At 38.9% G+C, this 16,282-nt stretch overlaps 1 protein-coding gene and 1 pseudogene across 1 annotated transcript in view; one reads left to right on the plus strand and one right to left on the minus strand.

Moving 5' to 3' along the window:
* Positions 1 to 2,609: 2,609 nt before the first annotated feature.
* Positions 2,610 to 16,282, plus strand: part of LOC111142969 (zinc finger MYM-type containing 4) — a 148,977-nt gene continuing 135,304 nt past the window's right edge. Inside the window, exon 1 of the mRNA XM_022496327.1 lies at positions 2,610 to 2,826. Within this exon, the coding sequence (XP_022352035.1) occupies positions 2,788 to 2,826 (39 nt within the window). The 5' untranslated portion in view covers positions 2,610 to 2,787. The remainder of the gene's footprint in view (positions 2,827 to 16,282) is intronic.
* LOC111143041 lies at positions 7,864 to 9,529 on the minus strand (annotated as a pseudogene).

A 16,282-nucleotide genomic window follows, 5' to 3' on the forward strand; every position in this document is an offset into this window, starting at 1 on the left:
ATTAAAATGAATCAGCTTGATATTTGCAAAGCATTATACCATTATACTCTCCTTTTTAAAAAAGAAGTCAGAAAATTGGATTTGTACATGACATAATCCTATTTTAAATGTTGGGATCGAATTAAAAAATAAAAAATTAGAATATATAAAATAATATATTCTTATGATGCTAGGAACCAAAAGGGTTCTGAGACATTTAGAAATATTAACTAATTCTCCCAACAACCTCTTTTACAGATGAGGAAACTGAGGCATGGTGCAAGTAACTTGACCAAGATCACATAGCTGTATGTGGTGCAAACCAAATACATGTCTGTGGGTAGAGTTGTCTGCAAGGCAGCCAATTTGGAACCTCTAGTTTATGATACGTTTGAATAAGCTAGAAAGCAAAAGCCTTTGAATTCTGGCTTGGCTTCTCTGCTAAATGACCTTGTACTAGTCACTTAACCTCTAGAAGTCCCTCTGTAAAATTAGGATACTGTGATTAACCTTGCAGTGCTGAGTGTTGGTTTTCTTTTTTCTCCTTCCTTTTAAAGGGATGACTGCAGTGAACATTCATGATATGCTTGTATATTATCTGGGATGCACAAATCTTGCCTATTGTTCAAGACCCAATATACTTCTAGAAATAATACTTCTAGAAATAATCTGCTATAATAGACAGTGCTAGGCTTGGGGTCAAGAAGTTTGTTCCAGTTCTGGTGCTGTTTCTGAGCATACAAGTTTCTGAGCCTCAGTGACTCTGTGTTTATAACGTGGAGTTCGACTAAGTTAATGGCTTTCAACTGTGTTTTGAGAAATGCTCTATTTCTCTAATGGTGAGAGGGGGCACTGAAGAAGAGAGAGGACAAAGGGAAGGATGGGTGAGCAGTTTATGGGTTCCCATCTCCACTACTAATTTAGCAACTCCATTTTAAGCTGTCAGATTTTATTAGAAGTATTAGATTTATTGTAAGTATTCCACTGCCAATAAAATAGGTGGAAACCACTAGACCTTTCATGTACCCACATTCTCTAAAAGTCTTTTCTTGTTTTCTCTTTTTATTTCCTTTTTGTCCTAAACATGGAACTAAAGGGTCTGACATGTTTCAAAAATTCCAGCTGAAATATACATTCTTTTGTCCTTTTCTTTTTTCTACCAAGAAGTGAAATTAAAGATGAAGAGGCCTAAGCAAGGACCATCATGGAAACTTCCAGCAACTTTGCAGATAGTTTCCAGCAAAATGTGATGGGTTAGGAAACTTTTCAGTTTCCAAACAGCTACCAAGTGACACACAAAAGTCATAAATTACCTCTCATTAGCCAGTGATTTTAGGAGTTTCTCATTTGCATTTGAATGTTTCTTACTGTGGGGGAATGACCTTCAAGAGGCAGCTTCTTTTTCTTTCTTACTTGATTGTCTTTAAGCTATCATTATGAACTCCATTAGAACAATTTTTCTCCACCTGAGGCTAAGGAACTGGAAGGTATGAAGAGGAATAAATCAAGCCCTTATTCTCAACAGTCTTCCTCAGCTTCCATTTTAGGGCAAGACAGACCCAAATTTACTTCCCAGTTTTCTGCTTAGAAATAAGATGATCATCCTTTAAGACAGAGTCTCAAAGCTCCTTGAATGGAGGTGAATGAGGACACACAATTATCTGCTAATCATCACACGTCTTCAGAGGAGAATTACAATATTCTTGAAGTATCATGGAACTCCCATTTCTGATCTTCTAGATGAAAATTGATTTATATTTTGCTTTGAAGACAGGTTGGTACATTGAAAATCCCGGAAGGCTGTTGCTCAAATCTTGATTCTAAATTCACACCAGCTTTCAGGCGCCTTGAGGCAAATTACTTTTCTGGACCAGACAGCAATTTTACCATTGGGAGCATTGGAGTAGATGCTTTCTGAGATTCTTTTCGATTAGATAGTCTAAGGACAAATTACTATCGAGGAAATTATCTCCAGTTGTTGGTTTGGTCTTCAAAATCATTACAGGATCTGATTTTGAGGTTAGGCTGTCAGAGTTGGCCCTTAATATTCTACGGCCCGTGTTTCAGATTAGGCTATGTAAGGGAAGGAATGTTGGGTCTCCTTGAGTTGACTGGCTTGTTTCCGCATTGGTTGGGATTCTTCATGTTCAGAGGTCCACTGAGAACTTCAGCTCAATGGCATCGCCGCAGTCAGGTGTAAGTTGATGATCTGGACCCCTCAGTGACATTTCACCCAATTCTCCCGATAGTCATTTCATCAATTTCTTTCATTCCTCCCTCATCACTGCGTCATGGTCCCTTTAAGGAAGCGGCCATAGTTGAGTGGTGGGAGCAGCTGCTGGCAGCAAAGAGACTTGCAGGATTTGGCCTACCCTTGGCCACTCACCGCGCACGCTCAGGACCGGGGGCTTGGTGGGAAAGGAAGGAGGGGCTTAAGGTGCGCCTGCGCATCTGGGGCGCGCGCAAGGGGCTGGTTTAGTGATCCCTTTAAGAAACCGCAGGCGGAGGAATTTCTCTGAGAGAAAATAATCCTACTCACGGGGCCCCTTGGAGGCCATTAACCCCCCGAGTCCCGGCCCCCCCCTTTCCCGGGCAGGCCCTACCGCCCACGCGCGCACCCGTGGGATCTCTACATCTCCGACCCGGCGCGCGGCATCCGCCCCCTCCTCACTCTCAGCGCCAGGCCCGGCTGGGTCTGGGGAGGCTGCCGCGAGGCGGCCGTGCCTGCAGTGTGGGCGGGGGCCGGGGGCCCGAGAGGTTCCGCCGCCACCGCGCCGGGAGCCGCAGCGGTTCCGAGCGGGGCCCAACATGGCGGAGAGAGAGGTGGAGTCCGGCCCCCGAAAGAGGGTAGGTGAGGTGAGGCAGAACTCGGGCGGCGGGCGGCGGGGGGCGGGGCGGGAGGCGCGTCCCGGGGCCGGGAATGGGCCAGGCGCAAGCTCGTGGAGGGGTCGCTGAGGCCCGGTTGGGGAGAGGTTGCGGGCAGGACTGAGGCAACCTTGGGTATGGAGCGCGCTGGAGAGTGGTCCTTCGGCAGGTGGGACAAAGATTTGCTGCTGGTTAGGAGGGGGAGGGGCGGGGGTGGTGGTTTGCTTTATTTTTCTTTTTTTAAAAATTTTTTTTTCTGGCATTGGGGGTGGCTTATGTGGGCCGAGGGAGGGAAGGTGTCATATTCTTAAGTGCATCCTCAGTAAATCAGAGTCTGGAAGTTTAACTGGGGAGAGGTCAGGTGGGGGTGGTGGTGGTGGCGGGAATAAGTTGTGGACAGGTCTCAAGGAATTACCTGGAGGGTTCTTCAGTAACACCATCGCGAATTCATTTTCCTACCTCCTTTCCCCTCCCCCCATAACCGTTATCAAGACCAAGGTGGAGGTGGTGCTCTTACCTGTGAAGAAGTGGGGTCGTTGGCATGTCCTCATTTAGATTTTGGCAACTCTAAATGTCGTGTTCTAGTCTAGCCTCTTTACCAACAATTAAGAACGTTATGACAAGTTTTGTCATCACAAGGGTGTACCCAACCAACCTGCAGAGGTGAAGCCAGTTGTACATCAGAGTTATTGAATGCCTTTTAAAGTTTTCTTGAAACTTTTCTTATTTAATTCTGAATGATTTTTTTTTCAGACGGAGAACAATACTGTACTATCGATTGAGAAATATTTTTCAGATTTTAAAAAAATATTTCCTCCCCACCCTCCCAAACCTTAGCATGTTGAGCAGTGAGTTTCCTATTAGGAGGCTTCCTTTGGGGAATGGTCACAAAATGATCAAATTAGTGTTAAGCCAACCACGTAAAAAATTACTACTTAATTTTTACTGACAGTGCCTTTATGATTTAGTATAGAATGAGCAATCTCATAATGAATTACAGCTAACATTTTGAGTGCTTACTATGTGCCTGGCACTGTGCTTTATAGGAGGAATTTAACTTTGCATTAGCTATGTAAAACCCATTTTGCAGATGAAGAAATGTGGGCGTAGAGAGGTTAAGTAATTATACTTACGGTCAGATAGCTCTTTAAGAGGTTGATCTGGGATTTGAATTCAGGTTTGTCCCAACTACAATGCTTGTGTCCGATGTCAATCTCTGTGTCTCCCGTTAAAACCTTAAATTATAGGGGCACCTGGGTGGCTCAGTTGGTTAAGCATAAGATCTTGATCTCAGCTCAGGTCTTGATTCCAGGGTCTTGAATTCAAGCCCCGCATTGGGCTCCATGCCTAGCATGCCTACCTAAAACAAAACAAAACTTGAATTATAAATAACCAGAGAAATGTCAAATAGTTTTTTTCCAACAGTTTATTCGGAAATATTTTCAGTTACACAGCAAAACTGAAAAAATTTACAGAGACCGTTCGTATACTCACTGCCTAGATTCAACTATTAACATTTTATTGGTTTTATAACGTATTTATTCATATATGTAGCCTTTTATCCATTATCAGTTATTTTATAATGCATTTCATTGTATAGGAGCAATTAAAATTTAATGTTGATAGTCTTAGGTATATAGAAGTTTAAATCTTTCTCATGCAATAATTAGTCATAGCTAGAACAAGATATGTTGTATGATAGTATATTAAATAGTTCATTTAATATAAATATTGGGTATAGAATGCACGTGTTTTGAAATTTTAAATTACTCTTCAAGCTCTGAGTCAGTTTAAACTGAATCCTCATTTGAGGAAAGGCACGTGGCATGTGGTCTACCAATTAAAATATATAGGATGAATTACTTTAGCTGTGTAATGTTCATTCAAGGAGATCTCTGAATCCAGTTGCTACTAATGCTATTATCATTCATCTTATAAAATGGAATGTTCTGGAAAACATCTAAGCAGGTTGGTAACAAATTCATCTAGATTTTAAATACTTCTTTCTCTTCTAATATACTTTAAAGGTGCCGCACTGGTAGTAATCTAAACCATTATATTTTTAATATCATGTAATATATATATAGCCCTTCTACAGATTTTTCCCATTATTTTACCGGTTTCATTGTGGAGGAAGGTTACATTCATTAACTTTTAGGCTCCGTAATCCATTTTTTAAGTTATTTTATTTTATTTCATTAAATTTTTTTTTAAGTAATGTCTATACCCAGTGTGGGGCGTGAACTACAACCCTTGGTCAAGAGTCGCATGCTCTACCAGACAGGTGTGCCTCCATTTTGTTTTTGATATTTGGTTAGAATGTTCAGTAGGGTTATCCTGAACTGTACACATGGTACACATGCTTTTTTTCTCCCCTCATGTCTTTGATATGTGCTAAACTCATGGATTCCATATGTGTATATATTCTAAACAGATTAGTGGGGACTATGTACAAAAGTACAGTATCTTTTTAAGTAATTTGACTACTTTGATACAACTAAAAAAGTACATAGGCCTAGATAAGTTTAGGTTATTTAATCTGAAATTGCATTGATGATGACATGGTGTTGTATTTGTGATGCTTAGCTGCTTTGACCTTTATAATCATTAGTCACAAAAAGTTGTTGAGCACATATGCCAATTGTTGAACTGTATGCTATGTATTACGCTGTGATATTTATGATCATCTTGGATAATATATTCTGGCTCTCCTGCTTTTTTGCATCTCCAAAACCTATGACTTCCATGTAATAGTAACTCAAAAAGATTTACATTGATATTTGGTTAAGAAAGTTCACCTGTTAGAGTAGAGGTTCTAGGGCTTGGGTACCGAGTTATTTGCTTTGTAATTTTGGTTGCTTCAGTAAATCTTACATAGCATCTTTTGTACTCCAAAATTGTCTCCTGTGGATTCAGATTTAGGGATCTTCTGATTGTTCTGGATTATGGTTAGATGGGTAAGTGTATTTTACGACTTGGGTTAATCTTAAATTCTGTGTAGGACTGCTGGCTGTCTTTTATGCTTGTGGGCATTTAGAACAATAGGTATTCATTAGATAAGGTTGAATTGATTGTATTCTGACTATATTGGAATGCCAGTCTTTCAGTTTTTGAACTTGGGGAAGCTAATTATGTGGGTGGGTCAGCACCATATCCATCAATCATCTGTGTTAAGAACCAAGTTCATAGGAAGTTCATATACACATAGTCTTTCTTTAAAGTTAGGATATTTTTGAGATATTTAGAATTTTAAGATTATAGAATTTTTATTTTCTAATGTAAGTTTTAAAATTCATTAGTTAGGCTTGCAAATAGTGGAATTATTTTACTCATGGCTATTAAAATAAACTTATGAAGCATGCATGAGATCTAACTAAAGCTGGTGGCCATATTTTTTTGTGAAATCCCTGTATCTTTTCAAAGTTTACATACAGAATGATGACTTTGGTAAATGTATATGTTATTACATGGTCTAGTAAGTTGTATCCACTCAAACTTGTCTGTATATTAAATTTGAGGCATATATGTTTGGTATGCTTAAAAGAAAGATAAGCATATGTATAAGTAGTATGGTTCCATTTTTGTAAAAAATGACCATTTTCCCTTCCCCACATATGTGTCTATACTTGTATATGGATGAGCTTGAAGAAAGTTGTGGAGGCTACATGTCAGGCTACATGTTACTGTTGATTACCTTCAAGGGGTGGGGATAAGGAAGGAAAGAGAGTAGGGAAAAATTTTTGCAAAATGGAAAAACAGTCATGGTATGATATTACATGAAAATATAGGCTATAAAGTGTTATCCATATTATTATTGTAAATATGTAAAGAGTGAACATGCATGTAGGTAAGGAATAAAAAATAACATGAACAAATGAAAACATTGATTTTTATCATGTGATAGGATTATGGAGAAGTTTTGTTCTGGGTTTCTGTTATTTTAATATTTTATAATAAAATAATTGTAAAAGGTTGATCACTCTTAATTCCTTGATGAACTTTTAATCTTTTCTCTTTTCACTAAATGTGTTACTTAAAAAGCACAATGGTACATATTAAAAATATTTGCAGCTCACATGTACACAGTGTAAAGCATCTACTTGAATGCGTTGGTTTTGTATAGAGAGCATTTGAAGAGGCCATTCTAGCATTGATGATTCTGAATTATTTTCACGGTACCCATCTTATAACTAGCAGAGGTTTCTGTAAATAAAGATAATACTTGATATTTATAAGCATTATAAGTTTTTGTCATTATTTTAATTATTTTATGTGTAATATATCCTCCAATCTTCGTTAATTCCATAAACAGTGATCACTATTACTGTCCCATTTTATAAATGAGGAAACTGAGGTTCAGAGATTTTTTTTTTTGCTCAAGGTCATAATATAATAGGCTAAACCAGTATCAGGTATTACTGAAAATTATACTGTTTGATAGTGTAGATTAGAACTCATTATAATAACATAAAAGCTAATGTGTCAGTCGTATGTAACATGTAACATAAAATACATGCATGTAATATGTATAATAATAGTCTAGGTACTGAATTATCTGGGATTTTTGGTGGTTAAAATCAGTGGAATCATACTTAAATTGAGGTGTAAATTCTCAGGATGCATCGAAATCCATTCTAGTTTGAGATAACCTTAAAACATCTTCACAAGTCAGAGGTTTATTTTTAAGAAAGTATACACTAAATATTTTAAAGCTATTATTTATTTTAAAGATAAAGTTTGTGCTTCCTTTGAAAATAGAATGATTTTCTAATTTACTAAAGACCATTTAAGGAGATAAATGTAAAATTGCAATTTTATGGATATTTAGTGAATATTTTGAATTCTGTATTAGGAAACTGACCACTCTTTAAAGAAGACCGATGTTTCTTTTAAATATTCTGATTATTTTACGGTGCATTAATTATGTAATTATTTTGGCAAAGGAAAGAGAAAGGAAAGCATTATAGCATAGTATTAGGCTGAACCATATAAAATTGCTAATATTTGACCATTTGACTTCTAAAAAAATGCATTTTCTTTTTTAAATTTTTTTGAACAACTAATCAGTTTATTAAAAAGGTTGACGTAAGCATGTGCAGTGGTGACTTCAGCCTCAACTCCTGGCTTAGTAGTGATGAACGTAATTTGCTTTAGCAATCTCAAAAGGACGGTGCAAGTCAGTGAGTTGCTTGTGGATCCTCATCTGAAAATGATCCCAAATCTTAGAACCTTCACTACAAGGAGTTTTCCTTGTAGTGATTTTAAGAGTCGTGGTAGGCATCCAAAGTTGTCCTTCTACTTTGAGATTCTTCTTTGTCCCTCTGATCAAGTCGCAGTCGCAGATACCTTCTCCAAAGATTCTACATTGTGCTGGTTAGAGTAATTCTAATTTGGTGAATTGCCGCCTCTGTTTCCACGGGTGTCTTCCTGGTGTCTTTAAAAGCCCTGTATGCAGCGCAGCTTTCTGATGGACTTGTTCCTTGGAGAGAGCAAGCAGTGGTGAGTGAGGAGCAGAAGCGGGGTGCCCAGAAGCTCTCTTGTAGCTACGACTATTTCTTCCTTAAAGAGCCAAGAATGCATTTTCAAATAGCTGAATGTTATAGAGCATTGGCTTTTCAAAGTGCGGTTATGGTACGGTCTCTAGTATTTAGCAATATTAGGATAATAACACCCACACCCATTTATGCTTAGGGAATATGCATAATATTACTTTGATTTCATTCCTATCTTTCTGGCCTCCTGGAAGCTCGTGTTAGCTACCTTCCTGCTTTTCACCAAAGGTTATACCTGAGCAAACCTTTTCTATCCCACATGGTCTACCCACTACTCTTTGAGGTTAAGGATCATGTGTTCATCTTTCTTTACATCTCCTAACTTGTTGTCTTATAAGTTTCAATGTGATAGATATATACACATAGAAATACATACTGTACATTTATAAACAAAAATTAAAAACCCATTTTTATTCTGTTTCATAATTTGATATTAATAGAATATAAAATACAGATTGGTACAGTGAAACTGCATATTCCTCTTACCCAGCTTTGACAGCTGAACAGTTCTCAACATTTTGCTATTCCTCTCTCATCCAACTTTTTTTTTTTGGTCAAAATAATTTTAGTATATATGCTTCTGAAAGTGAGCACTTGGTCAAAATAATTTTAAAGAAATCTCAGGCATGACATCATTTAATCTGTACATACTTGGGCATGTATTTTTAATAAGTGAGAATTAAAACTAAACAACTCCAATACCATACCTAATAAAGTTGAGTTCCTTAATCCAGTCTGTTCAGATTTCTTTGATTCTCTAAATTTTTTTTTTTTTTACAGTTGGTTTGTTTAAATCACTATCCAAATAAGATTTGCCATTTTATTTGCCTCTTAAATTTCTCTCAACTTCAACTATTGCCCTCCCTACTGTATACACCCTGTGCTTTTTCCCATGCTATCTCTTTGTTGAAAAAACTAGGTCATTTGTTCGGGAGAATTTCCCACATTCTGAATTTGGCTGCTTGAATTCTTGTGGTGTTTTAACATGTTCAATTACCCTTCATATTTCCCGCAAATTAGTAGTTACATATAGAGCAGTTCTCAACTTTGGCCGAAACTTGAGAATTACCTGGAGAGCTTTTAAATATCCTGATTCTCAGGTTACATTTCAGATTCATGAAATTAGAATTCATGGCTGGATTTTAGGCATTAATATTTTTTTTTTAAAGATTTTATTTATTTATTTGACAGAGAGAGATCACAAGCAGGCAGAGAGGCAGGTAGAGAGAGAGGAGGAAGCAGGCTCCCTGCTGAGCAGAGAGCCCGATGCGGGGCTCGATCCCAGGACCCTGAGATCATGACCTGAGCCGAAGGCAGCGGCTTAACCCACTGAGCCACCCAGGCGCCCCTAGGCATTAATATTTTAAAAAATTTCCCAAGTGATTTAGTCTGTAGTCAAGATTGGGAACTTGAATTGGTAGAGCTTTATGAGATTTAGGTTCAGTTTCTTTAAGAAAGAAAAATTTGTGACAAAAAAAAGAAGAAAAATTCATGAATAGAGTTATATATAACTTATTTCCAATCAGTTTTAAGAATAAAAGGGTGTGCTGTTTACAGTGGGGTAATAGCCATAAACTGGGACTGTCTGGACAAATTAGGATATATAGTCACCCTATTAGATGATGCTAGTAGATGGTGAATTCTTGCTGCATTATTCCAGGAGGCACACTTTTAGTGTTACTAAAATTGGTCAATTTACATTCTGCCTGGGGGATCTAAACATTATAGTTTTTTGTTTTTTAAAGATTTTATTTATATATTTGACAGAGATCACAAGTAGGCAGAAAGGCAGGCAGAGAGAGAGGAAGGGAAGCAGGCTTCCTCCTGAGCAGAGAGCCTGATTTGGGGCTCGATCCAGGGATCCTGAGATCATGACCTGACCCGAAGGCAGAGGCTTTAGCCCATTGAGCCACCCAGGCACCCCTAAACATTATAGTTTCTTAACATCTCACATAATGAATTATTAGTCATAGATGATTCTCCTAGGTCTTTGATTTCATTGGAGGAGTGATTTTTTTTTTTTAACATATGTTATTCACTGGAATTCTTCCGTAAAGAATTTCTTCATCAGTTATTTGGTTACCCTATAATATTTTTAAGGAAAAGCAGAGAGTAAATGCTTATTTTTTCTCCTTTATTTATCAACTTTCAGAAAAATGAATCGATGCCAGAGCAAAACCTAAAGGTGAGGCTTGGGAGGTGATATCATTATGAAGACATAGATTTTAATATGTTTGCTATATTTAAGTGTGTTGTGGTCAGTATTCTTTTTGATGTTTAAATTTGTCTCTCTCTCTTTTTTTTTAAAGATTTTATTTACTTATTTGACAGACACAGATCACAAGTAGGCAGAGAGGCAGGCAGAGAAAGAGGAGGAAGCAGGCTCTCCACCGAGCATCGAGCCCCATGTGGGGCTCGATCTCAGGACCCTGGGATCATGACCTGAGCCAAAGGCAGAGGCCCAACCCACTGAGCCACCCAGGCACCCGTCTCATTTTTTATTAATGGCTATCTGTATTAGATAACATCCATATGTTATCCATGTGTAATCCATAACAGATTACTACCAGTTTGGTGGCTTAATATGGCAGAAATTTATTCTCTCTCAGTTCTGGATGCTGGATGTCTGATATCAAGGTGTCAGTAGGCCCAGCTTCTCTCTGAAGGCTCTAAGGAAGAATTTTTCCTTCATCCAGCTTTTGGAAGGATTCTGGAAGCTTCCGGTGGTTGATTTATATTCCTTGATTTGTTTAAGCATAACTCCAGTCTGCCTCCCTCTTCCCATGGCCTTCTGTGTTTTCTTTTCTGTCTCTTTTAAGGATATCTTCATTGGATTTAGGGTCCAGCCTAATCTTGGATGATCTTGTCTCAACATCTTTACCTTAATTACATCTGTGAAGACCTATTCTGCTCACATTCTGAGCTTCTGGATGCATATGTCTTTTAGGGGCCACAATTCAAGCCACTACAGTCCACCTTCTTGTCCCTCAAACTTGACATCCATCCCATATACAAAATACATTCATCTCTATCCCAACATCCCCCAGAGTCTCAACCCCTTATAGCATGAATTCTTTTTTTTTTTTTTTTTTTAAGATTTTATTTATTTATATGACAGAGATCACAAGTAGGCAGAGAGGCAGGCAGGAGAGAGGAGGAAGCAAGCTTCCTGCTGAGCAGAGAGCCTGACTCGGGGCTCGATCCCAGGACGAGTGTGATTCTGGGAGTGTGATTCTGGGTATGACCCATCTGGGATAAAATTCTTCTTCATCTGTATTCCTGTGAAACCAGAAAACAAATTTTCTGTTGCTTGCTTGCTTTCTTTTCTTTTCTTTTTTTTTTTTTAAGATCTTATTTATTTATTTGACAGAGATCACAAGTAGGCAGAGAGAGGAGGAAGCAGGCTCCCCGCCGAGCAGAGAGCCCAATTCGGGGCTCAATCCCAGGACCCTGGGATCATGACCTGAGCCGAAGGCAGAGGCTTCAACCCACTGAGCCACTCAGGTGCCCCAATTTTCTGCTTTCTTGATACAATCCTGGGTCAGGCATGGAATAGACATTCCCATTCCAAAAGGAAGGAAATGGAATTAAGGGATCACTGGTCCCACTTAAGTTCAAAACCCAGCTGGGCCAATTTCCTTAGGTTTCAGGATCTGAGAAAAATTCTCTCTGGCTTGATCTTCTGCCCTCTGGGTTTATTGAAACACTGTAGACCCCTGCTTTGAGCCTACTTCTTTGACTTCTACTTCTGTGTACCTTTCTTTTTCTTGAAGGATAGCACATGTTCACACATGAGTAGCTTTATTAGCTCTTTCCTGCCAATAGAATTCCAGATTTTTTTTTCGTTTTTGTCTGATCTGTTCTTTGAAGTATAGGCTGGTAGTGTTTTTGTTAGTATAATATGTTCACACACCAGGGCACCTAGGTGGCTCAGTCATTGGGCATCTGCCTTTGGCTCAGGTCATGATCCCAGGGTCCTGGGATTGAGCCCTGCATCAGGTTCCCTGCTTGGGGGGAAGGAAGCCTGCTTCTCCCTCTCCCACTCCCTCTGCTTGTGTTCCCTCTCTTGCTGTATTTCTCTCTGTCCAATAAATAAATAAAGTCTTTAAAAAAAAATGTGTTCACAAACCTCGAGTCTTCTATGTAAAGGGGCTCCATACAATTAGACAAGAGGGTTCTTCGCGGATCCTGATAACCCAGTCTTTATTCCTGATTTAAATTGAGGTGACTGATTGGACCCATGAGTCATACATCTGATATCTTCAGCAAATAGTTGTCTAGCTATACCCTTGGCCTTTTCTCTAGAGCACATTTCTAATGGTGAATTTCGTAATTTTCACATCCTCTTCCATCTGGATGGGCTGAGAACCTCCCAAATCATCAAGAGTTGTTTCCTTTTTGCTTAATATTTTCTCAATTTATCTCTTGGGTCTTCCTTTTTACTCTTAGCAGCAAAAAGAAACCAGGTTGTGCTTTTAACACTTTGCTTAGAAATCTTAGTAAATATCTAAGTTCATTGCTTCCAAGTTCTGCTTCCTACCCAGTATAGAACACAATTCTGTCAAGTTTTCTGCTACTTTATAATGATTACCTTTTAGTTCCCAATAACGTAGTCTTCATTTCCTTCTGAGATATTTTTCCTTTCCTTCTGACATCTCACCAGAACCACCTTTAACAATCAGATTTTTCTCAACATTTTGTTCATGGTATATATGTGTTAAGGTGTTATAAGCTTTCTCTTCTTGTTCCTCACTTCCTTGTGAAACTTCACCAGAATTGTCTTTAATTTTTTTTAAAGATTTTATTTATTTATTTGACAGAGAGAGATCACAAGTAGGCAGAGAGGTTGGCAGAGAGAGGGGGGAAGCATGCTCCCCACTGAGCAGAGAGCCTGACATGGGGTTCAATCCCAGGACTCCGGGATCATGACCCGAGCTGAAGGCAGAGGCTCAACCCATTGAGCCACCCAGGTGCCCCCACCAGAATTGTCTTTAATACTTATATTTGTGCCAACCATCTCTTGAAGGCAATCTAGATTTTTTTTCTATCACGCTGCTTTCTTGTTATTATTATTTTTTTTAAGATTTTATTTATTTATTTGACAGACAGAAATCACAAGTAGGCAGAGAGGCAGGCAGAGAGAGAGGAGGGAAGCAGGGTCCCCGCCGAGCAGAGAGCCTGTTGTGGGGCTCGATCCCAGGACCCTGGGATCATGACCCGAGCCGATGGCAGAGGCTTTAACCCACTGAGCCACCCAGGCTCCCCTCTTGTTATTTTTTTTAAGTAGGCTCCATGCCAGGTGTAGAGCCCAATCTGGGGCTTGAACTCATGACCCTGAGATCAAGACCTGAGCTGAGATCAAGAGTGGGATGCTTTAACCGACTGAGCCACCCAGTCACACCACCCCCCCCTTTTTTTTTGATAGTTGACAGATTGCCTCTTACATGCTTCTTAAAATTCATCCAGCATCTACTCATCCAGTTCCAAATCTATTTCCATATTTTTAGGTATTTATTACCACAACATACCATTTCCAAGTACCAAAATCTGTATTAGTTTACTAGGTTTGCTGTAAGAAATCACCACAAACTTGGTGGCTGAAAACAACAGAAATTTATTCTCTCATAGTTCTGGAGGCTAGAACTCCAAAATCAAGGTGTCAGCAGGGCTATCCTCTCTCTGAAGGCTCTAGGAAAGAACCTTCTTTGTGTCTCTTTCAGCTTCTGGTGGCCTTAGGTTCCTTGATTTGTGGCAGCATTAACTCCCAATTTTTACCTCTGCTTTCACATGGCCTTCTCTGTGTTTTTGTCTTTTCTAAGGAGAATTAGGGCCTACCCTAATCCAGGGTCATCTCATTTCAAGATCCTTGCACTAATTACATCTGCAAAGATCACCTTCTGGATACCTGGGAGGACATATCTTTGGGGGCCACAGTTCAGCCTACAACAAGGTCTTTAAGGTTAGCACCTGAATGTTTTAAAAAAATTATATTAAAAGTTACCTTAGGGGTGCCTGGGTGGCTCAGTGGGTTAAGCCTCTGTCTTCAGCTCAGGTCATGGTCTCAGGGTCCGGGGATCGAGCCCCGCATCATCCTCTCTGCTCAGCAAGGAGCCTACTTCCCCCGCCCCTTCTGTCTGCCTCTCTGCCTACTTGTGATCTCTCTCTCTCTCTCTGTCAAATAAATAAATAAAATCTTTAAAAAAAAAGTTACCTTAAATTTTTTAAATGTGTTTAAATACACATGACATAGTATATACCATTTTATTCTTTTATTTTTTTTATTTTTATTTATTTATTTTTAAAAAAGATTTTATTTATTTATTTGACAGAAAGTCAAGTAGGCAGAGAGGCAGGCAGAGAGAGAGGAGGAAGCAGGCTCCCTACTTGAGCAGAGAGCCCAATTTGGGGCTTGATCCCAGGACCCTGGGATCATGACCTGAGCTGAAGGCAGAGGCTTTAATTCACTGAGCCACCCAGGCGCCCCTAGAATTTACCATTTTAATTATTAAAAGTGTGTAACTCAGTGGAATTAAGTACATTTTAATAGTGTTGTACAAGTATTACCACTGTCTTTTTCTTTCTGTTTTTTAAAAGATTTTATTTATTTTAGAGAGAGTGAGTGTGGGGAGTGGTGGAAGGAGAGAGAGAGGGAGAGAATCTCAAGCTGACTCTGTGCGGAGCTTCATCCTGATTCAGGGCACGATCTCAGGACCCTGAAATCAAGACCTGAACTGAAACCAGGAGTTGGATGCTCAACTACCTGAACCATCCAGGTGCTCCTACCATTGTCTTTCACCCCGGACAGAAAGTCAGTCCACATTAAGGAATAACTGTTTCCTCTAGCTTCTGTTATGCTTTTTTTTTTTTTTTTTTAATTTATTTGACAGATCACAAGTAGGCAGAGAGGTAGGCAGAGAGAGAGAGGAGGAGGAGGCAGGCTCCCTGCTGAGCAGAGAGCCCGATGCGGGGCTGGATCCCAGGACCCTGGGATCACGACCGGAGCTGAAGGCAGAGGCTTTAACCACTGAGCCACCCAGGCGCCCCTGTTATGCTTTAATTTACTTTATAGCTCAATGAATTTGCCTATTCTAGATATTTCACATAAGTGGAATTAGACAGTATTTGACCTTTGGTGTCTGACTTATTTCACTTAGCATAATATATCAGAACTTCATTTTTTTATGGCTAAGTAATAGTTTATTGTATGTAGGTAATACATTTTATTTATCCTTTTATTTGTTGATGGGCACAGGTTGTTTTTATCTTTTGGCTATTATGAAAAATGTTGCTATAAACAGTGCTGTACAATAATCTGTTTGAGTCTATGTTTTCACTTCTTTTGGATATATACCTAGAAATGGATTTGCTGGGATAAATGGGATTTTTATGTTTATCTTTTTGAGGACTCCCCAGATTGTTTTCCACAGAGGTGTACTAGCAATGCACAAGGGTTCTGATTTCTCCATATCATCTTCAACGCTTGTTCTTTTTTTTTTTTTTCCTGATAATAGCTGTCCTAGTGGGTGTGAAGCAGTATCTCATTGCAGTTTTAATTTGTAATTTTTAAATCATTATTGATGGTGAGTATCTGTTCTTGTGCTTATTGGCCATTTGTATATCTTCCTTGGAGAAATGTGTATTTAAATCCTTTGCCCTTTTTTAATTGGGTTGTTTGTCTTTTTGTTACTGAGTTATAGGAGTTCTTTATATATTCTGGATATTAAACTCTGATCAGATATGTGATTTGCAAATATTTTCTCCCATTCAGGTGGTTTTTCATTATTTTTTATTTTTTTTTTTTAAGATTTTATTTTATTTATTTGTCAGAGAGAGAGAGAGGGAGAGAGAGCAAGCACAGGCAGACAGAATGGCAGGCAGAGGCAGAG

This window comes from Enhydra lutris, unplaced genomic scaffold (genome assembly GCF_002288905.1).
Source record: "Enhydra lutris kenyoni isolate GAN:26980312 unplaced genomic scaffold, ASM228890v2 scaffoldscaffold9, whole genome shotgun sequence".
Taxonomy (NCBI): domain Eukaryota; kingdom Metazoa; phylum Chordata; class Mammalia; order Carnivora; family Mustelidae; genus Enhydra; species Enhydra lutris.